This window comes from Melanerpes formicivorus, unplaced genomic scaffold, assembly GCF_026170545.1.
Source record: "Melanerpes formicivorus ecotype bairdi unplaced genomic scaffold, bMelFor1.0.p_v2 SCAF_711, whole genome shotgun sequence".
NCBI lineage: Eukaryota > Metazoa > Chordata > Aves > Piciformes > Picidae > Melanerpes > Melanerpes formicivorus.
In genome coordinates, this window is record NW_027143063.1 from 41,537 (window position 1) to 62,053 (window position 20,517).

The following is a 20,517-nucleotide window of genomic DNA, read 5'->3' on the forward strand; positions in this document are numbered from 1 at the left end:
CTGCCAGTTGTTCCTCCCCACTCTGCTCCATCAGCTCCAGCCTGCTGCTGTCCTCTAGCTCCCATCTGTTCCTCTCCACTCCTGCTCCTCTCCCCTCCCTAGCCACATTTCCTGGCAGCCCTAGCAGGGTTTCAGCTCTCTGATGCAGGCTGCAGGGACAGCATCACAGTTTCACAGTCTCACAGTATCACCAAGGTTGGAAGAGACCTCGAGGATCATCCAGTCCAAGCTGTCACCGCAGACCTCATGACCAGACCATGGCTCCAAGTGCCACATCCAATCCCCTCTTGAACACCTCCAGGGATGGGGACTCCACCACCTCCCTGGGCAGCACATCCCAAGGGCCAATCACTCTCTCTGGGAAGAACTTTCTCCTTCCCTCCAGCCTGAATCTCCCCTGGCACAACCTGAGACTGTGTCCTCTTGTTCTGCTGCTGGGGGCCTGGGAGCAGAGCCCAACCCCCACCTGGCTCCAACCTCCCTGCAGGGAGTTGCAGAGAGCAAGAAGGTCTCCCCTGAGCCTCCTCTTCTCCAGGCTAAGCAACCCCAGCTCCCTCAGCCTCTCCTCCCAGGGCTGTGCTCCAGACCCCTCCCCAGCTTTCTTGCCCTTCTCTGGACACCTTCCAGCAGCTCAACCTCTTTCCTAAGCTGAGGAGCCCAGAGCTGGACACAGGACTCAAGGTGTGGCCTGAGCAGTGCTGAGCACAGGGCAGAAGGACTTCCCTGCTCCTGCTGGCCACACTCTTCCTGCTGCAGGCCAGGATGCCCTTGGCCTTCTTGGCCCCTGGGCACACTGCTGCCTCATGTTCAGCTGCTGTCCCCCACTCCCCCCCAGGTCCCTCTGTGCCTGGCTGCTCTCAGCCACTCTGCCCCCAGCCTGTAGCACTGCCTGGGGTTGCTGTGGCCAAAGTGCAGCCCCTGGCACTTGGACCTGTTGAATGCCATCCTGTTGGCCTCTGCCCATCTGCCCAGCCTGGCAAGGTCCCTCTGCAGAGCCCTTCTGCTCTCTCACTGACCAACATCTGCTCCCAGCTTGCTGTCAGCTGCACATTTCCTGCTGCTGGACTCCATCCCCTCCTCCAGATCATCAATGAAGATATTGATCAGGCTGGGGCCCAGCACTGCTCCCTGGGGCACACCACTGGTGCCTGGCTGCCAGCTGGCTGTGGCACCATTCACCACCACTCTCTGGGCTCAGCCTCCAGCCAGTTCCTAACCCAGCTCAGAGAGCTGCTGTCCCAGCCAGGGGCTGACAGCTTGGCCAGGAGTTTGCTATGGGGGATGGTGGCAAAGGCCTTGCTGAGGTCCAGGCAGACCACATTCACAGCCTGCCCCACAGCCACCAGGCAGTCCCCTGGGCATGGAAGGAGATCAGGTTGGAGAGGCAGGACCTGCCCCTCCTAAATCCATGTGGGCATCTCCCCACAGGGAGCCTTCCTTGTGTGCAGAGCCCAGGACTGCTCCAGGGTGGGATCAGAGGGGCTGGGAACTGCCCAGCAGAAAAGGAGCTGGGGGTGCTGGTCCCCAGCAGCTGAACACGAGCCAGGGGGTGCCCAGGTAGCCAAGAAGGCCACCAGCAGCCTGGCCTGGAGCAGCAGTGGTGTGGGCAGCAGGAGCAGGGAAGGGGCTGGGTTGGTCTCCTTCGGTCTGGGTTGGTCTCTTTCGGTCTGGGTTGGTCTCTTTCACTCTGGGTTGGTCTCTTTCGGTCTGGGTTGGTCTCTTTCGGTCTGGGTTGGTCTCTTTCGGTCTGGGTTGGTCTCTTTCGGTCTGGGTTGGTCTCTTTCGGTCTGGGTTGGTCTCCTTCGGTCTGGGTTGGTCTCCTTCAGTCTGGGTTGGTCTCTTTCACTCTCGGTCTCTTTTGGTCTGGGTTGGTCTCTTTCGGTCTGGGTTGGTCTCCTTCGGACTGGGTTGGTCTCCTTCGGTCTGGGTTGGTCTCCTTCAGTCTGGGTTGGTCTCTTTCACTCTCGGTCTCTTTTGGTCTGGGTTGGTCTCTTTCGGTCTGGGTTGGTCTCTTTCGGTCTGGGTTGGTCTCTTTCGGACTGGGTTGGTCTCCTTCGGTCTGGGTTGGTCTCTTTCGGTCTGGGTTGGTCTCCTTCGGTCTGGGTTGGTCTCTTTCACTCTCGGTCTCTTTTGGTCTGGGTTGGTCTCTTTCGGTCTGGGTTGATCTGTTTCGGACTGGGTTGGTCTCCTTCGGTCTGGGTTGGTCTCCTTCGGTCTGGGTTGGTCTCTTTCACTCTCGGTCTCTTTTGGTCTGGGTTGGTCTCTTTCGGTCTGGGTTGGTCTCTTTCGGTCTGGGTTGATCTGTTTCGGACTGGGTTGGTCTCCTTCGGTCTGGGTTGGTCTCCATTAGTCTGGGTTGGTCTCCTTCGGTCTGGGTTGGTCTCTTTCGGTCTGGGTTGGTCTCCTTCTGTCTGGGTTGGTCTCTTTCACTCTCGGTCTCTTTTGGTCTGGGTTGGTCTCTTTCGGTCTGGGTTGGTCTCTTTCGGTCTGGGTTGATCTGTTTCGGACTGGGTTGGTCTCCTTCGGTCTGGGTTGGTCTCCATTAGTCTGGGTTGGTCTCCATCGGTCTGGGTTGGTCTCCTTCACCCCGTGCTGCTCCCCTGCACCCCGTGCTGCTCCCCTGCACTCCGGGCTGCTCCCCTGCACTCGGGGCTGGTCCCCTGCGGTCTGGAGCATTTCTCTCTGCGGCTGGTGCCACTCGAACAGGAGCTGTGGTGGGAAGGTGAAAAGTGCAGTGGAATGTGAAGTGATCTGAAAGCTCAGGCAGAGGCTTCTCCTGCAGGGCTGCCCAAGAGGAGCTGACACCTCTGCTCATCCTCATCCTCCTCTCTGCTCTCAGTGTGTCAGGCAGGTGAAAGAAGCTGTGCCCAGTCGCTTGTCAGCAGCGCAGGGGGAGAGGCAGGCTGTCATCTCCACTGGGCTAGAAACAGGCCCTGGGCCTCAGAGGCTGTTGGCTTGGAGCTGCTTCTCTCTGCTGTGTTATCACTGATGGAATCATGGCATGGCTTGGCTGGGAAGAGACCTTCCAAGCTCATCCAGTCCAACCCCCTGCAGCCAGCAGGGACAGCCCCAGCCACAGCAGGCTGCTCAGAGCCCCAACCAGCCTGCCCTGCAGTGCTGCCAGCCATGGGGCAGCTCCCAGCTCTCTGGGCAGCCTGGGCCAGGCTCTCCCCACCCTCAGGGGCAAACATTTTTCCCTTCTCTCCACTCTCTTGGAGTCCAAACCATCCCCCTTGGGCTGGCACCACAGGCCCTGAGAAGAAGTCTGTCCCCAGCCTTCTGCTCACCCCTGGAAGCACTGCAAGGCCACCAGAAGGTCTCCCTGGATCCTTCTCCAGGCTGCACAGCCCCAACCCTCCCAGCCTGGCCTCACCCCAGAGTTAGCTTTGGGGCTCTGCTCAGCTGCACTCTTTCCATCCCTCCCAACCCTCCCAGCACAGAGTTACCTTTGGGGCTCTGCTCAGCTCCACTCTTTCCATCCCTACCAACCCTCCCAGCCTGGCCTCACACCAGAGGCTGAGGGGAGACCTCATGGCTCTCTACAGCTCCCTGAGAGGAGGCTGAGGTGGGGGCTGGGCTCTGCTCCATAGAATCAGGGGATAGAAGGGGAGGAAATGGCCTGAAACGATGCCAGGAGAGGGTTAAGTTGGAGAGGAGGAACAATTTCTGTGCTGCAGGAGTGGTCAGGGACTGGAACACCACCTGGGGAGGTGCTGGGGTCCTCATCTCTGGAGGGGGTCCAGAAATGTGTGGCCATGGCACCTGGGGCCATGGTTTGGGGGCCATGGTGGGGTTGGTTTGAAGGTTGGACCTGATGAGCTTGGAGGCCTTTTCTGACCCAAACCTTCCTGTGTGGCCATGGCACCTGGGGCCATGGTTTGGGGGCCATGGTGGGGTTGGGTTGGAGGTTGGAGTGGATGAGCTTGGAGGCTTTTTCTGACCCAAACCTTCCTGAGTGGCCCTGGCAACTGGGGCCATGGTTTGGTGGCCATGGTGGGTTGGGTTGAAGGTTGGACTGGATGAGCTTAGAGATCTTGCCCAGGCCAAGTCAATCTGATGATGCTGTGACCTGCAGGGCCCAGAGGGGCTGCTGCCTTGCTGCTGACAGCTTTGCTGCAGCTCCATCTTGAAATCTGTGTTAATTACCTTTCCAATCCTCCTCCTGACTTGCTAACTTGTTTTTAATTAAAGCCTCATTACCTTGATTGAGTTAATTGAGAGCAGAGCAACCCCCTGAGGAGAGCTGGGACCTTGTGCATCGACTTAACCTTCAGCTGCAGGGCTTGGCCTTGGCTTGGGGCTGTGGGTTGGGTTTTTTCCCCCCTTCCTGCAGCATAATCAGAGTGGGGATGAGCTGGTGGTGCACACCAGGAGTGACCTTTCCTCTTGGCCAAGGTAAATGAATGCTCAGAGGGCTCTGCTGCCCCAGCTGGAATGCAATGTGGAAGCTTTCTCTCCTGGTTTGTCTTCTGGGGGGGAGTCTCTCCTGCTCAGACAAGATTGCTGCTTTCCTTTGGGATCCAGAGGGGACAAAGGAAGGGCAGCAGAGGTCACCAGATGTGCAGGGAGGTTGGGGTTTCCAAGGTCCCTTCCAACCTAAGCTACTAAACCTAACCTAAGCCAGCAGGGATCCAGGCAGGGCAGCTCCTGCCTGACCAACCTGATCTCCTTCCATGTCCAGGTGACTGCCTGGTGGCTGTGGGGCAGGCTGTGGATGGAGTCTGCCTGGACTGCAGCAAGGCCTTTGCCACCATCCCCCACAGCAAGCTCCTGGCCAAGCTGTCAGCCCCTGGCTGGGACAGCAGCTCTCTGAGCTGGGTTAGGAACTGGCTGGAGGCTGAGCCCAGAGAGTGGTGGTGAATGGTGCCACAGCCAGCTGGCAGCCAGGCACCAGTGGTGTGCCCCAGGGAGCAGTGCTGGGCCCCAGCCTGCTCAATATCTTCATTGATGATCTGGAGGAGGGGATGGAGTCCATCAGCAGGAAATGTGCAGCTGACAGCAAGCTGGGGGCAGGAGTTGAGCTGTTAGAGGGCAGGAGAGCTCTGCAGAGGGACCTTGCCAGGCTGGGCAGATGGGCAGAGGCCAAGGGCAGAAACTGAACACATCCAAGTGCCAGGGGCTGCACATTGGCCACAACAACCCCAGGCAGTGCTACAGGCTGGGGGCAGAGTGGCTGAGAGCAGCCAGGCAGAGAGGGACCTGGGGATGCTGGTTGACAGCATCTGAACATGAGGCAGCAGTGTGCCCAGGGGGCCAAGAAGGCCAAGGGCATCCTGGCCTGCAGCAGGAAGAGTGTGGCCAGCAGGAGCAGGGAAGTCCTTCTGCCCTGTGCTCAGCACTGCTCAGGCCACACCTTGAGTCCTGTGTCCAGCTCTGGGCTCCTCAGCTTAGGAAAGAGGTTGAGCTGCTGGAAGGTGTCCAGAGAAGGGCAAGAAAGCTGGGGAGGGGTCTGGAGCACAGCCCTGTGAGGAGAGGCTGAGGGAACTGGAGTCCCTCAAGGGTCTCTCCTGGGAACAGTGCTGCTCAATCTCCTCATCACTGCTGTAGGCAGCAAAGTTGAGGCCCCCTCAGCAGCTCTGGGGATGGCACCAAGCTGAGTGGTGCTGTTGACAAGGCTGAAGGGTGGCTGGAGCCAGCCAGAGGCACCTGGGCAGCTGCAGAGGTGGCTGAGGAGAGACTCAGGAGGGCAAGAAGGCAAAGTGTAAGCCCCTGCTCCCTTGCCTGCAGCCCCTGCTCCCTTGCCTGCAGCCCCTGCTCCCTTGCCTGCAGCCCCTGCTCCCCCCTGCAGCCCCTGCTCCCCCCTGCAGCCCCTGCTCCCTTGCCTGCAGCCCCTGCTCCCTTGCCTGCAGCCCCTGCTCCCTTGCCTGCAGCCCCTGCTCCCTTGCCTGCAGCCCCTGCTCCCTTGCCTGCAGCCCCTGCTCCCCTGCCTGCAGCCCCTGCTCCCCTGCCTGCAGCCCCTGCTCCCTTGCCTGCAGCCCCTGCTCCCTTGCCTGCAGCCCCTGCTCCCTTGCCTGCAGCCCCTGCTCCCTTGCCTGCAGCCCCTGCTCCCCTGCCTGCAGCCCCTGCTCCCCTGCCTGCAGCCCCTGCTCCCTTGCCTGCAGCCCCTGCTCCCTTGCCTGCAGCCCCTGCTCCCTTGCCTGCAGCCCCTGCTCCCTTGCCTGCAGCCCCTGCTCCCTTGCCTGCAGCCCCTGCTCCCTTGCCTGCAGCCCCTGCTCCCTTGCCTGCAGCCCCTGCTCCCCCCTGCAGCCCCTGCTCCCCCCTGCAGCCCCTGCTCCCTTGCCTGCAGCCCCTGCTCCCTTGCCTGCAGCCCCTGCTCCCTTGCCTGCAGCCCCTGCTCCCCCCTGCAGCCCCTGCTCCCTTGCCTGCAGCCCCTGCTCCCTTGCCTGCAGCCCCTGCTCCCTTTGCTGCTTCTGGGTGCTGCTGCCAGGTTGTGAATCAAAAATGAAGCTTCCCAAGCCAAGTTCCTCTTTCCCCTGCCCTCTGGCTGGGGGTTCCCTTTCAAGGAGCAGGATGAAAAGCCTCAGTGATTGCTGTGTATAGGCTCCCAGTGGAGAAGCCTTCCCGTCAAGGCCTCCCTTTGTTCCCCAAGGCTCCATTCATTGGGAAGCCCTTCTGGCACTTGGATCTTTCACCCTCCTCATCCTTCATTGAAATGCTGGCAGGGGATGCAGCTACTGCTGGGCTCTGCTGGGGGCTAGGAGGGCTTGGGACCTACAAGCCATGGAGAGGGAACAGCGGTAGGAATATGATTGTTGTGTAGTTGAGTGGATCTGTGGCATCCCAGATAGCATCATAACCCAGGAGGCACAGAGAGCACAGAGAGCTCTTGCTCTTGGATTTACATCAGAAGACCTTTGCTTGAATAAGAACCTTTGGGTCATGGAGTCACAGAGTTGGGTTGGAGAAGACTCTTAGGGTCATGGTAACACAGACTTGTGGTGGTTGGAGAAGACTCTTAGGGTCATGGAAGCACAGAGTTGTGTTGGTTGGAGAAGCCCTGTAAGGTGATCAAGTCCAACCCACAACTCAGCACCACGTTGGCCATTAAAGCATCTCCCAAAGGGACACCTCTCAACCAGACTCAGCTGCTCAGGGCCTCATCCAGCCTGGCCTGCAGCACCCCCAGCAAGGAGGCAGCCACAGCCTCCCTGGGCAGCCTGGGCCAGAGCCTCAGCAGCCTCACACTGCAGAACTTCTTCCTCAGCTCCACTCTGACCCTGCTCTGCCTCTGCTCCAAACCCTTCCCCCTGGGCCTGGCTCCAGACCCCCTCAGGAGCAGTTCCTCTGCAGCCTTCCTGCAGGATCCCTTCAGGTGCTGGCAGCAGCTCTGAGGTGCCCCTGGAGCCTTCTCCTCTGCAGGCTGCACAGCCCCAGCTCCCTCAGCCTGTGCTCACAGCAGAGCTGCTCCAGCCCTGGGAGCATCTTTGTGTTTTCATTCCCTTGCCCCAGGCTCAGAGTTGGAGCTGAGTTGGGATGGAGTTGGATTCCTCATCAAGCCTCTCTGCCTGGGCTTTTCCTCTGGTTGAAAGCTAGAGGGGTTGGGGGAGGGAATGTTTTCCTTGGGTGCTTGATGATCCCACCCAAGCTGGGATTCACTGCTATTGTCACCTGTCTCTGCTAATCAGGCTCGCAGCAGGGAGCTGGTATTAAGTTGTTAAGATCTCATTCAAAGTCAGCTCGCAGAGGGTTTCAGGTTCTGAGGAGCTTTGATCGAATGACTAAGTCCATAAGTGGTAGTTTGGCTACAAGGAGGATTTAATCATCTGCAAGTCAAAACTGATGATGTCACCAAGCAAGAAATCAGCCTCAGGTGTCTGGAGCAAATGTCTTCCACCAGCTGACCAGGCCAGCATCTGCAGCCCACTCTCTGCAGCTCCTTGAAGGACCCAAACTTGGCTTCCAGCTACCACGGAGCAAGCGACAGGACAAGGGGAAAAAGCCTCAGATTGTTCCACAGGAGGTTCAGGTTGGCCATGAGGAATAATTTCTTCCCCTTGAAGGTTGTCCAAGCCTGGCCCAGGCTGCCCAGGGCAGTGGTGGAGTCCCCAGCCCTACAGGTGTTTCAAAGGGGTAGAGATGAGGTGCCGGGGGCCATGGGATAGTTCAGGACATGGTTGGGTCCAGCTCTGGGCAGTGTTTGCTTTGCTTGCAGCTCTGGGCAGGGTTTAGTTCAGCTCTGGACCTGCTTTTGTTCGGATCGGCTCTGGGCGGGCTTGGGTTTGGCTCAGGGCAGGGCTTGTGTTCGGATTGGCTCTGGGCAGGGCTGGGTTCGGTTCGGCTCTGGGCAGGCTTTGATTCGGCTCTGGGTGGGGCTTGGGTTCTGTTCAGCACTGGGCAGTCTTTGGTTCGGATCGGCTCTGGGCAGGGCTTGGGTTCAGATCAGGTCTGGGTGGGCTTGGGTTGGGATTGGCTCTGGGCGGGGCTTGGGTTCAGTTCAGCTCTGGGCAGGGCTGGGTTCAGTTCAGCTCTGGGCAGGGCTAAGTTTGGTTCGGCTCTGGGCAGGGCTTGGGTTCGGTTCAGCTCTGGGCAGGCTTTGGTTCACTTCTGCTCTGAGCAGGGCTTGGGTTCGGATCAGCTCTGGGTGGGCTTTGCTTCAGCTCTGGGCAGGCTTGACTTGGGTTTGGCTCTGGGCACGCTTGGGTTTGGCTCTGGGCAGGCTTTGGTTTGGTTCGGCTCCGGGCGGGGCTTGGGTTTGGTTCGGCTCTGGGCAGGGCTGGGTTTGGTTTGGCTCTGGGCAGGCTTTGGTTCGCTTCGGCTCTGAGCAGGGCTTGGGTTTGGATCAGCCCTGGGTGGGCTTTGGTTAGGCTCTGGGCAGGCTTGGCTTTGGTTCGCCTCTGGGCGGGCTTGGGTTCGCTTCGGCTCTGAGCAGGGCTTGGCTTTGGATCGGCTCTGGGTGGGCTTTGGTTTGGCTCTGGGCAGGCTTGGCTTTGGTTCGCCTCTGGGCGGGCTTTGGTTTGCCTCTGAGCGGGCTTGGGTTCGCTTCGGCTCTGAGCAGGGCTTGGCTTTGGATTGGCTCTGGGTGGGCTTTGGTTCGGCTCTGGGCAGGCTTGGGTTTGGTTCGTCTCTGGGCGGGCTTTGATTTGCCTCTGGGCAGGCTTGGGTTCAGATCAGTTCTCGGTGGGCTTTGGATAGGCTCTGGGCGGGCTTTGGTTCAGCTCTGGACAGGGTTTGTTTCGTTTTAGCTCTGGACAGGATTTGGTTTGCTTGCAGCTGTGGGCAGGGTCTGGTTTGTTTCAGCTCTGGACATGGTTTGGTTCAGCTCCGTGCAGGCTTGGGTTTGGCTCGGCTCTGGGCAGGCTTTGGTTCTGTGCAGCGCTGGGCAGGCTTTGGTTCAGCTCTGGGCAGGCTTTGGTTTGCTTGCAGCTGCGGGCAGGGTTTGGTTCTGTGCAGCTCTGGGCAGGCTTTAGTTCGGTGAAGCTCCGGGCAGGGTTTAGTTCAGTTCAGCTCTGGGCAGGCTTTGGTTCAGCTCTGGGCAGGCTTTGGTTTGCTTGCAGCTGCAGGCAGAGTATGGTTCTGTTCAGCTCCGGGCAGATTGTGTTCAGTTCGGTTCTGGGCGGGCTTGCATTTGGTTCAGCTCCGGGCAGGGCTTGGGTTCGGTTTGGCTCTGGGCAGGGCTTGGGTTCGGTTTGGCTCTGGGCAGGGCTTGGGTTCGGATCGCCTCTGGAGAGGGCTTAGGTTTGGATTGGCTCTGGGTGGGGCTATGGTTCGGCTCTGGGCAGAGCTTGGATTCGGATTGGCTCTGGGCAGGGCTTGGGTTCGGATCGGCTCTGGGCGGGCTTTGGATCAGCTCTGGGCAGGCTTGGGTTTGGTTTGCCTCTGGGTGGGCTTGGGTTCAGCTCCAGCCAGGCTTTGGTTCGGTGCAGCTCTGGGCAGGCTTTAGTTTGGTTCAGCTCTGAGAAGCCTTTAGTTCGGTTCAGCTCTGGGCAGGATTTGGTTTGCTTTCAGCTCTGGACAGGGATTGTTTTGCTTGCAGCTGCAGGCAGGGTTTCGTTCAGTTTGGCTCCAGGCAGACTTGGGTTTGGTTCAGCTCGGGGCAGGGCTAGGATTTGGTTCGGTTCTGGGCGGGCTTGCGTTCAGTTCGGCTCTGGGCAGGGCTTTGGTTCGGATTGGCTCTGGGCAGGTTTGGGTTCGGTTCGGCTCTGAGCAGGGCTTGGGTTCAGTTTGGCTCTGGGTGGGCTTGGGTTTGGATCGGCTCTGGGCAGGACATGGGTTCAGTTCGGCTCTGGTAAGGGCTTGGGTTCAGATCGGCTCTGGGTGGGCTTTGGATCAGCACTGAGCATGCTTGGGTTTGGCTCTGGGTGGGGCTGGGTTCCATTCAGCTCTGGGCAGCCTTTGGTTCGGATCAGCTCTGGGCAGGGCTTGGGTTCGGATCGGCTCTGGGCAGGGCTTGGGTTCTGTTCGGCTCCGGGCAGGCTTTGCTGGGGTTCCGCCCCGGGCAGGCTTGGCTGCGGTTCCACTCCGGGCAGGCTTTGCTGCTGTTCTGCCACGGGCAGGCTTTGCTGCGGTTCCACCACATGCAGGCATTGCTGCAGCTCAGCTCCTGGCAGTCCTTGCTGCGGTTCCGCTCCGTGCAGGCTTGGCTGCGGTTCGGCCCCGGGCAGGCTTTGCTGGGGTTCGGCCCTGGGCAGGCATTGCTGCGGTTCTGCCAAGGGCAGGCGTTGCTGCAGTTCCATCACGGGCAGGCTTTGCTGGGGTTCCACCCCGGGCAGGCTTTGCTGCGGTTCTGCTCCGGGCAGGCTTTGCTGCGGTTCCGCTCCGGGCAGGCTTTGCTGCGGTTCCGCTCCGGGCAGGCTTTGCTGGGGTTCCGCCCCGGGCAGGCTTTGCTGCGGTTCCGCTCCGGGCAGGCTTTGCTGGGGTTCCGCCCCGGGCAGGCTTTGCTGCGGTTCCGCTCCGGGCAGGCTTTGCTGCGGTTCTGCTCCGGGCAGGCTTTGCTGCGGTTCTGCTCCGGGCAGGCTTTGCTGCGGTTCCGCCCCGGGCAGGCTTTGCTGCGGTTCCGCTCCGGGCAGGCTTTGCTGCGGTTCTGCTCCGGGCAGGCTTTGCTGGGGTTCCGCCCCGGGCAGGCTTTGCTGCGGTTCCGCTCCGGGCAGGCTTTGCTGCGGTTCCGCTCCGGGCAGGCTTTGCTGCGGTTCCGCCCCGGGCAGGCTTTGCTGCGGTTCCGCTCCGGGCAGGCTTTGCTGCGGTTCCGCTCCGGGCAGGCTTTGCTGGGGTTCCGCCCCGGGCAGGCTTTGCTGCGGTTCCGCTCCGGGCAGGCTTTGCTGGGGTTCCGCCCCGGGCAGGCTTTGCTGCGGTTCCGCTCCGGGCAGGCTTTGCTGGGGTTCCGCCCCGGGCAGGCTTTGCTGGGGTTCCGCCCCGGGCAGGCTTTGCTGCGGTTCAGCTCCGGGCAGGCTTTGCTGCGGTTCCGCCCCGGGCAGGCTTTGCTGCGGTTCAGCTCCGGGCAGGCTTTGCTGCGGTTCAGCTCCGGGCAGGCTTTGCTGCGGTTCCGCTCCGGGCAGGCTTTGCTGCGGTTCCGCTCCGGGCAGGCTTTGCTGCGGTTCCGCTCCGGGCAGGCTTTGCTGCGGTTCAGCTCCGGGCAGGCTTTGCTGCGGTTCCGCTCTGGGCAGGCTTTGCTGCGGTTCCGCTCCGGGCAGGCTTTGCTGCGGTTCAGCTCCGGGCAGGCTTGAGTCACCTTGAGTCCACAGCTGCCAAGCTGCAATTCTACTACCCTGGATGCAATCACAGCTCCCTGCTGCCTTCCCATCTCCCTCTGCTCTTTGGTTCCTTAGCTGATGTGTGGAAGCAGTTTTGAATTGGGCTCTTTGGTCCCACAGTCCCCTGAGCTGTGTTTGCCAAGGAGCTTCAGAAAGTGATAAGCAAACAGCTCTTGAGTACATGCAGAGGGCCCAGGAGAAAGCTGAGGAAAGAGTTTTAAGCAGGGCTTGTTGTGGCAGCACCAGGGCTGATGGTTTGGACTCCAAGAGGGAGGTTGAGAGTGGAGAGAAGGCAGAAATGTTTGCCCCTGAGGGTGGGGAGAGCCTTGCCCAGGCTGCCCGCGGCGGTGGGAGGAGTTCCCTTGGCTGGCAGCACTGCAGGGCAGGTTGGTTGGGGCTCTGAGCAGCCTGCTCTGTTTTTAGCTCCAACCTGCTCTAAGTTAGTGCTCAGAGAGGTTGTGGAGCCTGCAGCTCTGGAGCTTTTCCAGCCCCACCTGGATGTGTTCCTGGGTGACCTGCCCTGGGAGACCCTGCTGTGGCAGGAGGCTTGGGCTGGATGATCACAGTCTCACAGAATCACCAAGGTTGGGAGAGACCTCAGAGATCATCCAGTCCAAGCTCTCACCCAACACCTCATGACTAGACCATGGCACCAAGTGCCACATCCCATCCCCTCCTGAACACCTCCAGGGATGGGGACTCCACCACCTCCCTGGGCAGCACATCCCAAGGGCCAATCTCTCTTGCTGGCAAGAACTTTCTCCTCCCCTCCAGCCTAAACCTCCCCTGGCACAGCTTGAGACTGTGTCCTCTTGTTCTGCTGCTGGCTGCCTGGGAGAAGAGCCCAACCCCCACCTGGCTCCAACCTCCCTGCAGGCAGTTGCAGAGAGCAAGAAGGTCTCCCCTGAGCCTCCTCTTCTGCAGGCTAAGCAACCCCAGCTCCCTCAGCCTCTCCTCCCAGGGCTGTGCTCCAGACCCCTCCCCAGCTTTCTTGCCCTTCTCTGGACACCTTCCAGCAGCTCAACCTCTTTCCTGACCTGAGGAGCCCAGAGCTGGACACAGGACTCAAGGTGTGGCCTGAGCAGTGCTGAGCACAGGGCAGAAGGACTTCCCTGCTCCTGCTGGCCACACTCTTCCTGCTGCAGGCCAGGATGCCCTTGGCCTTCTTGGCCCCCTGGGCACACTGCTGCCTCATGTTCAGCTGCTCTCCACCACTCCCCCCAGGTCCCTCTGTGCCTGGCTGCTCTCAGCCACTCTGCCCCCAGCCTGTAGCACTGCCTGGGGTTGCTGTGGCCAAAGTGCAGCCCCTGGCACTTGGATGTGTTCAATCTCCTGCCCTTGGCCTCTGCCCATCTGCGCAGCCTGGCAAGGTCCCTCTGCAGAGCTCTCCTGCCCTCTAACTGACCAACATCTGCTCCCAACTTGGTGTCATCTACACATTTCCTGCTGATGGACTCAATCCCTTCATCCAGGGTGGGGAGGAGAGAGGCTGGGGAGGAGAGAGGTTGGGGAGGCTGGGAAGGAGAGAGGCTGGGGAGGGTGGGGAGGAGAGGTTGGGGAGGAGAGAGGTTGGGGAGGGTGGGGAGGAGAGGTTGGGCAGGCTGGAGAGAAGAGAGGTTGTAGAGGGTGAGGAGGAGAGAGGTTGGGGAGGGTGGGCAGGAGAGAGGCTGGAGAGGCTGGAGGGTTGGGCAGGCTGGGAAGGAGAGCTGCGCAGTGTGGGGAGCTGAGCAAAGGTGAACCTCAGGAAGCTTAATAAGGACAAATGCCTCCATCTGGCCCCAGGGCTCCAGATGTGTCTTGACCAGGGCAGAGCAGAGGGGCAGGAGAACCTCCCTTGCCCTGCTGGCCACACTCTTCCTCATGCTCTGCAGGGCACCTTTGGCTGCCTCAGCCCCCAGGGCACTCTGCTGACTCCTGGGGACCTTGTTGTCCCCCAGCTCTGCCAGCTCCTTCTCCTTGGAGCTGCTCCCCAGCAGGTCCCCACTCAGCTGCCCTGCTGCAGGAGGTTGTCCTCCCCAGGGCTAGGACCCTGCCCTTGCCCCTGGCTGCACTCCATGAGGTTCCTCTCTGCCCAGCTCTGCAGCCTGGCCAGGACCCTCCCAAGAGCAGAGTCCCAAGGGGAGGCTGTGCCTCCCCCCAAACCACTTTCTCCTCCTGCTCAGCTGCCACCTCCTGCCTGCCAGGCTCTGCCCCTTGCCCCTTGGCCTGGCCCTGGGCACCACTCAGCAGAGCCTGGCCCCAGCCTCTTGCCCCCCACAGCTCCTTCAGCTCTTGCTGAGCATTGCTCAGCTCCCCTCTGGGGCTGTGCAGAAGATGCTTAAAGCATCCCTGAGCTCCAAACCAAAGGATCTGCTCTGGGGACACCACTTTGGATGTCCAGGGGGGAAAGAAGAGAGCCTTGAGTGCTCCTCAGGCAGCAACCCCGGGCCCAGGAGAGCTCTTTCACTCCTCCCTGCAGTGATGGCCCTGACAATTTAAGGGGAAATAGAGCAAAAGAAGCTTCCTCCCCAAGGCTGCTGGTTGAGCTGGGACCTAAATAACTCCCATCCTGAGTGAATTGGAGCATCCCATCAAGGTTTCAGCTCTCTGCAGAGAGGAAATTGCCTCCAAAAGCATCTCAAAAACAACCCCCCCAAAAAGGGGCTGCTTTTTTTTTCCCTTTGAATGGAATCACTGCAAATAAAACTGCAGCAAACTCCAACCTCATTCCACCAGCGGCCCTGGGAGCTGCCAGGAGCTGGAGAGGCAGCAAGAGAGGCAGAATAAGGCAGCAAAGAGAGGCAAAGGCTCATGGCAGGGGTGGGGGTGGAGGGACAAACTGGATGACAGGGAAGGGAGGATGAAAAAGCAGAGGTTGAAGTGTTGGGGAGCTCAGTTCTGGGACCCTCACCCCAGGAAGGGCCAGGGAGGAGCTGGAGGTCTGGAGAAGGGCAAGAGAGCTGGGGAAGGGTCTGGAGAAGAGGGCTGGGGAGGAGCAGCTGAGGAAGAGCTCAGTGTGGAGGAGGCTGAGGGGAGAGCTCCCTGAAGGGAGGCTGCAGCCAGGGTGGGGTTGGGCTCTGCTCCCTAGGAACAAGAGACAGGAGGAGAGGAAATGGCCTCAGGATGTCCCAGGGGAGGTGCAGGTTGGACAGGAGGCACAATTTCTGCCCCTTGAGGGTTGGCAAGGCCAAGAGCAGACTGCCCAGAGAGGTGGAGGAATCCTCACCCCCGGAGGTGTTCAGGAGCCCTGTGGCCATGGCACTTGGGGACAGGGTTTAGTGGCCATGCTGGGGTTGGATTGAGGGTTGGGAAGAGTTGGTAAGGCTTTCCTGAAGGCTTGACCATCACAGGGCTTCAGGGATGTCCCCTCTCTGGAGGTGTTCCAGGCCAGGCTGGATTGAACACATCCAAGTGCCAGGGGCTGCACATTGGCCACAGCAACCCCAGGCAGTGCTACAGGCTGGGGGCAGAGTGGCTGAGAGCAGCCAGGCAGAGAGGGACCTGGGGGGAGTGGTGGACAGCAGCTGAACATGAGGCAGCAGTGTGCCCAGGGGGCCAAGGGCATCCTGGCCTGCAGCAGGAAGAGTGTGGCCAGCAGGAGCAGGGAAGTCCTTCTGCCCTGTGCTCAGCACTGCTCAGGCCACACCTTGAGTCCTGTGTCCAGCTCTGGGCTCCTCAGCTTAGGAAAGAGGTTGAGCTGCTGGAAGGTGTCCAGAGAAGGGCAAGAAAGCTGGGGAGGGGTCTGGAGCACAGCCCTGTGAGGAGAGGCTGAGGGAGCTGGGGTTGCTTAGCCTGCAGAAGAGGAGGCTCAGGGGAGACCTTCTTGCTCTCTGCAACTCCCTGCAGGGAGGTTGGAGCCAGGTGGGGGTTGGGCTCTGCTCCCAGGCAGCCAGCAGCAGAACAAGAGGACACAGTCTCAAGCTGTGCCAGGGGAGGTTCAGGCTGGATGTTAGGAAGAAGTTCTTGCCAGCAAGAGAGATTGGCCCTTGGGATGTGCTGCCCAGGGAGGTGGTGGAGTCCCCATCCCTGGAGGTGTTCAGGAGGGGATTGGATGTGGCACTTGGTGCCATGGTTTTGTTAGTCAGGAGGTGTTGGGTGAAAGCTTGGACTGGATGATCTCTGAGGTCTTTTCCAACCTGGTTCATCCCATCCCATCCCATCCCATCCCATCCCATCCCATCCCATCCCATCCCATCCCATCCCATCCCATCCCATCCCATCCCATCCCATCCCATCCCATCCCATCCCATCCTGTTGGATGAGGCCTGGAGCAGCCTGGGCTGCTAGGAGGTGTCCCTGCCCCTGGCAGGAGGTTGGGGCTGGGTGACCTTGAAGGTGCCTCTCAACCCAGCCCATTCCCTGAGCCTATGGAGAGCTGCTCTGCCTGGCTGGGGTTTGTTGCCTCCCCTCCCTGCTTTGCTGCCTCCTCTGGGCCAGGTTCCTTTGGCTGAGTGCAGGGACCCAGGGCCAGCCATACATGGATTTGTTCCAGAGGGGCTGTGGGGAGCTTCAGCTGAACTTCCACCCACCAACCCCCTTCCCTCCATCTCACTTCAGGTTTATTTATGGCTACTTTCTGTTCCCTTGACAGCCCTGAAGCATCCCAAGCCTCCTCCTCCTCCTCTTCAGCCTCTCCCAAGACCCATCCTCGATCCCTGTGGATGCAGCTAACTGGACCATGCTGTCCCAGCCACCTGCTCAAGCTGCTTGAGATCCATTCCCCTCCCTGCCAATGGCATGAGAAGGTAAATGGGAGCCCAGGTGGTGCCACAGGAGCTCCAGGTTGTGTTTCCCATTGTCTCCCTGCCCAGTCTAAAAATAGAGGCTGCTGAGCAGCAGCCAGAAAAGCCTCCTCCTGCCCCACTTTGAGCAGCAGATCCCTCAGAGGAGCTCAGCTCAGCTCCTCTTGCTGGCAAGGGCTGGCTTTGCCCTTCCTGACTGTGTTTGGAGCAGCAGAGACTTTTGTGGGATGAAGGGGAAGTGTTTCATAATTGTCCTCCCTGCTGCAGGAGGCTGCTGCCTGGCAGAGGAGGAAAGAGGAGGCAGTCACAGAGTGGTGCTGAGTGCTGGCTGCTCCAGGCCCCTGCAAAGTCAAAGGCAGCTCTGCAGCCCTCACCTTGATCCTTGGCTGGAGCCCCCCAACCCCTTCCCCAGCACAGGGCAGGGGGGGACCTGCTGGGAAGCAGCTGCATGGAGAAGAGCTGGGACTGCTGGGGGACAACAAGGTCCCCAGGGGCCAGCAGTGGCTCCAAGAAGGCCTCCTGGGGGGCATGAGGAAGAGTGTGGCCAGCAGGGCAAGGGAGGATCTCCTGCCCCTCTGCTCTGCCCTGCTGAGGCCACAGCTGCAGTCCTGCTTCCAGTGCTGGGCTCCCCAGGCCCAGAGGGACAGAGAGCTGCTGGAGAGAGCCCAGGGGAGGCTGCAGAGCTGCTGAGGGGCCTGGAGCAGCTCTGGCAGCAGCAAAGGCTGAGAGCCCTGGGGCTGAGAGCCTGCAGCAGAGCAGCCCCAGAGGGCAGCTGAGCAATGCTCAGCAAGAGCTGAAGGAGCTGTGGGGGGCAAGAGGCTGGGGCCAGGCTCTGCTGAGTGGTGCCCAGGGCCAGGCCAAGGGGCAAGGGGCAGAGCCTGGCAGGCAGGAGGTGGCAGCTGAGCAGGAGGAGAAAGTGGTTTGGGGGGAGGCTGCTGGAGGCCTGGAGCAGGCTGCCCAGAGAGGTTGTGGAGTCTGCTGCTGTGGAGAGCTTCCAACCCCCCCTGGGCACTGTGCTGCTGGGCAAGCTGCTGGGGGGGCCCTGCTGGAGCAGGGCAGGGCTGGGGCAGCTCCAGGGGTCCCTTCCCAGCCCTACCCCTCTGTGGTTCTGGGGGTCTGGGCAGTGCATCTCCTTCCTGGAGCTCTCCTGCCTGGGGAGGTGCTGGGGAGCAGGCTGCAGAGCCTGAGGCCACAGAGGCTGTGTGAAGTGTGGCAGCCTCAGGCCCCCCAGCAGTGTCAGCTGGCTGCAGGGAGCTTGCAGAGCTGTCAGCCACCTTCCCTCAGCAGCAGGCAAGGCTTTGCTGCTGCACACCTCAGGGCATGCTCTCAGAGGGCTGCTTCCCAGCTCACAGGGAAGGCTGCTCCTGGAGCCTGCCTCCAGCCCTGCCTGCTGCAGATGGCAGCCAGAACTCTTGCAGGGAAGCTACCTGAGAGCCTCCCCTTCCTCCCTGGAGCAGAGAGGTTGTGGAGCCTGCTGGTGTGGAGAGCTGCCAACCCCTCCTGGGCACTGTGCTGCTGGGGGGGCCCTGCTGGAGCAGGGCTTGGGCTGGGGGTGCTCAGGAGGTCCCTTCCCAGCCGTCCCTGCTGGGGTTTGGTGACTGTGGTGGTGAGGAAGCTCTCTGTGCTGTTTGTTTGGGGTTTTCCCCACGTGGGGATGTGGTGTCCTGAAGGTGCTGAGGCCTTCCTCTGGCTGCTCTCTGCCACAGCCTTCCTGTGGCCATGGTTTCCCTCTCTGGGGCCAGTGAGGCCATTAAAAGGCCTTGAAGATGTCACCACCAGGTGCCAAAGGAATCAAGCTCACAGTTGGATGATGTCTGCTCAGATGGAAAGGGAAAAAGAGACACAATGGGGAAATGTGAACAAAGGAGCTAAGGAAAGGGGGAGGGGAGGGGGGGAAGTTGCCTTCTGAACTTGAAGAGCTATTTCAGGGCAGAAAAGAGGGTCCTGACCTTCATCCCTGTCCCTTTGAGAGTCCTCTTGCCTGTGGTGGTTGATCTCAGGAGCAGCAGGAGCAGAGCTCAGGTGGTGCCCCCACAGCTCTGCCCTCTCCCTTGTCTCCTGCCCTCTCCTGGCCCAGTTTCTTCTGGGAAGAAGAAACATCCCTGCTGCCTCCCTTGCTCTTTGTCCTGCAGCCCTGCTGCTCAGGGCTGAGCCCAGGCTGGGGGAGTCTCCTCCTGCAGAGATTGGAGGTCAGCTCACATGGTGCAGGAGGTTCTTTTTGTCCTCTGGGATGCTGTGGGAGGAAGAGGAGGGAATAAAAATCTCTCTTTCCTGGGCTGCTTTGTCAGAGAGCTGCTTCAGAGGGCAGGGAGGAAAGAGCAGCAGCAAGATGAGCCAAAAAGTGGACCTGGAGCTGTTGGAGAAGGGTCAGAGGAGGCCACAGCAGTGCTGGGAGGAAAGAGTGGAGCTGAGCAGAGCCCCAAAGCTAACTCTGAGGTGAGGCCAGGCTGGGAGGGTTGGGGCTGTGCAGCCTGGAGAAGGCTCCAGGGAGACCTTCTGGTGGCCTTGCAGTGCTTCCAGGGGTGAGCAGAAGGCTGGGGACAGACTTCTTCTCAGGGCCTGTGGTGCCAGGCCAAGGGGGATGGTTTGGACTGCAAGAGGGTGGAGAGAAGGGAGAAATGTTTGCCCCTGAGGGTGGGGAGAGCCTGGCCCAGGCTGCCCAGAGAGCTGGGAGCTGCCCCATGGCTGGCAGCACTGCAGGGCAGGCTGGTTGGGGCTCTGAGCAGCCTGCTCTGGTTGGGGCTGTCCCTGCTGGCTGCAGGGGGTTGGGCTGGATGAGATTCCAAGCTCCTCACACAGCATTTACAGGATGGCCAAGGGCTCAGGCCCAGCCAGCAGGGATCCAGGCAGGGCAGGTCCTGCCTGACCAACCTGAGCTCCTTCCATGCCCAGGTGACTGCCTGGTGGCTGTGGGGCAGGCTGTGGATGGAGTCTGCCTGGACTGCAGCAAGGCCTTTGCCACCATCCTCTACAGCAACCTCCTGGCCAAGCTGTCAGCCCCTGGCTGGGACAGCAGCTCTCTGAGCTGGGTTAGGAACTGGCTGGAGGCTGAGCCCAGAGAGTGGTGGTGAATGGTGCCACAGCCAGCTGGCAGCCAGGCACCAGTGGTGTGCCCCAGGGAGCAGTGCTGGGCCCCAGCCTGCTCAATATCTTCATTGATGATCTGGAGGAGGGGATGGAGTCCAGCAGCAGCAAATGTGCAGCTGACAGCAAGCTGGGGGCAGGAGTTGAGCTGTTAGAGGGCAGGAGAGCTCTGCAGAGGGACCTTGCCAGGCTGGGCAGAGGGGCAGAGGCCAAGGGCAGGAGATTGAACACATCCAAGTGCCAGGGGCTGCACTTTGGCCACAGCAACCCCAGGCAGTGCTACAGGCTGGGGGCAGAGTGGCTGAGAGCAGCCAGGCAGAGAGGGACCTGGGGGGGAGTGGGGGACAGCAGCTGAACAGGAGGCAGCAGTGTGCCCAGGGGGCCAAGAAGGCCAAGGGCATCCTGGGCTGCAGCAGGAAGAGTGTGGCCAGCAGGAGCAGGGAAGTCCTTGTGCCCTGTGCTCAGCACTGCTCAGGCCACACCTTGAGTCCTGTGTCCAGCTCTGGGCTCCTCAGCTTAGGAAAGAGGTTGAGCTGCTGGAAGGTGTCCAGAGAAGGGCAAGAAAGCTGGGGAGGGGTCTGGAGCACAGCCCTGGGAGGAGAGGCTGAGGGAGCTGGGGTTGTTTAGCCTGCAGAAGAGGAGGCTCAGGGGAGACCTTCTTGCTCTCTGCAACTCCCTGCAGGGAGGTTGGAGCCAGCTGGGGGTTGGGCTCTTCTCCCAGGCCCCCAGCAGCAGAACAAGAGGACACAGTCTCAAGCTGTGCCAGGGGAGGTTGAGGCTGGAGGTGAGGAGAAAGTTCTTGCCAGGGAGAGAGATTGGCCCTTGGGATGTGCTGCCCAGGGAGGTGGTGGAGTCCCCATCCCTGGAGGTGTTCAGGAGGAGACTTGATGTGGCCCTTGGTGCCATGGTTGAGTTGTTTAGGTGATGTTGGATGATAGGTTGGACTCAATGATCTTGAAGGTCTCTTCCAACCTGGTCTGGTCTATCCTATCCTATCCTATCCTATCCCATCCCATCCCATCCTA

General features: G+C 60.5%; 1 protein-coding gene and 1 pseudogene across 1 annotated transcript; one reads left to right on the top strand and one right to left on the bottom strand.

Annotated features, from left to right (window-relative positions):
• The first annotated feature begins 7,900 nt into the window (after nucleotides 1-7,900).
• LOC137460691 (disks large-associated protein 1 pseudogene) overlaps nucleotides 7,901-20,517 on the top strand; it is a 38,352-nt pseudogene continuing 25,735 nt past the window's right edge.
• Nucleotides 10,673-11,737, bottom strand: LOC137460692 (uncharacterized protein DKFZp434B061-like). Its single transcript, XM_068170873.1, has one exon. The coding sequence runs from the start codon at nucleotides 11,735-11,737 to the stop codon at nucleotides 10,673-10,675; it is 1,065 nt and encodes a 354-aa protein (XP_068026974.1).

Bases quoted from the DNA above. Each gene is read 5' to 3' on its own strand.
- LOC137460692 (XM_068170873.1), bottom strand. From the start codon at position 11,737: ATGGGAAGGCAGCAGGGAGCTGTGATTGCATCCAGGGTAGTAGAATTG.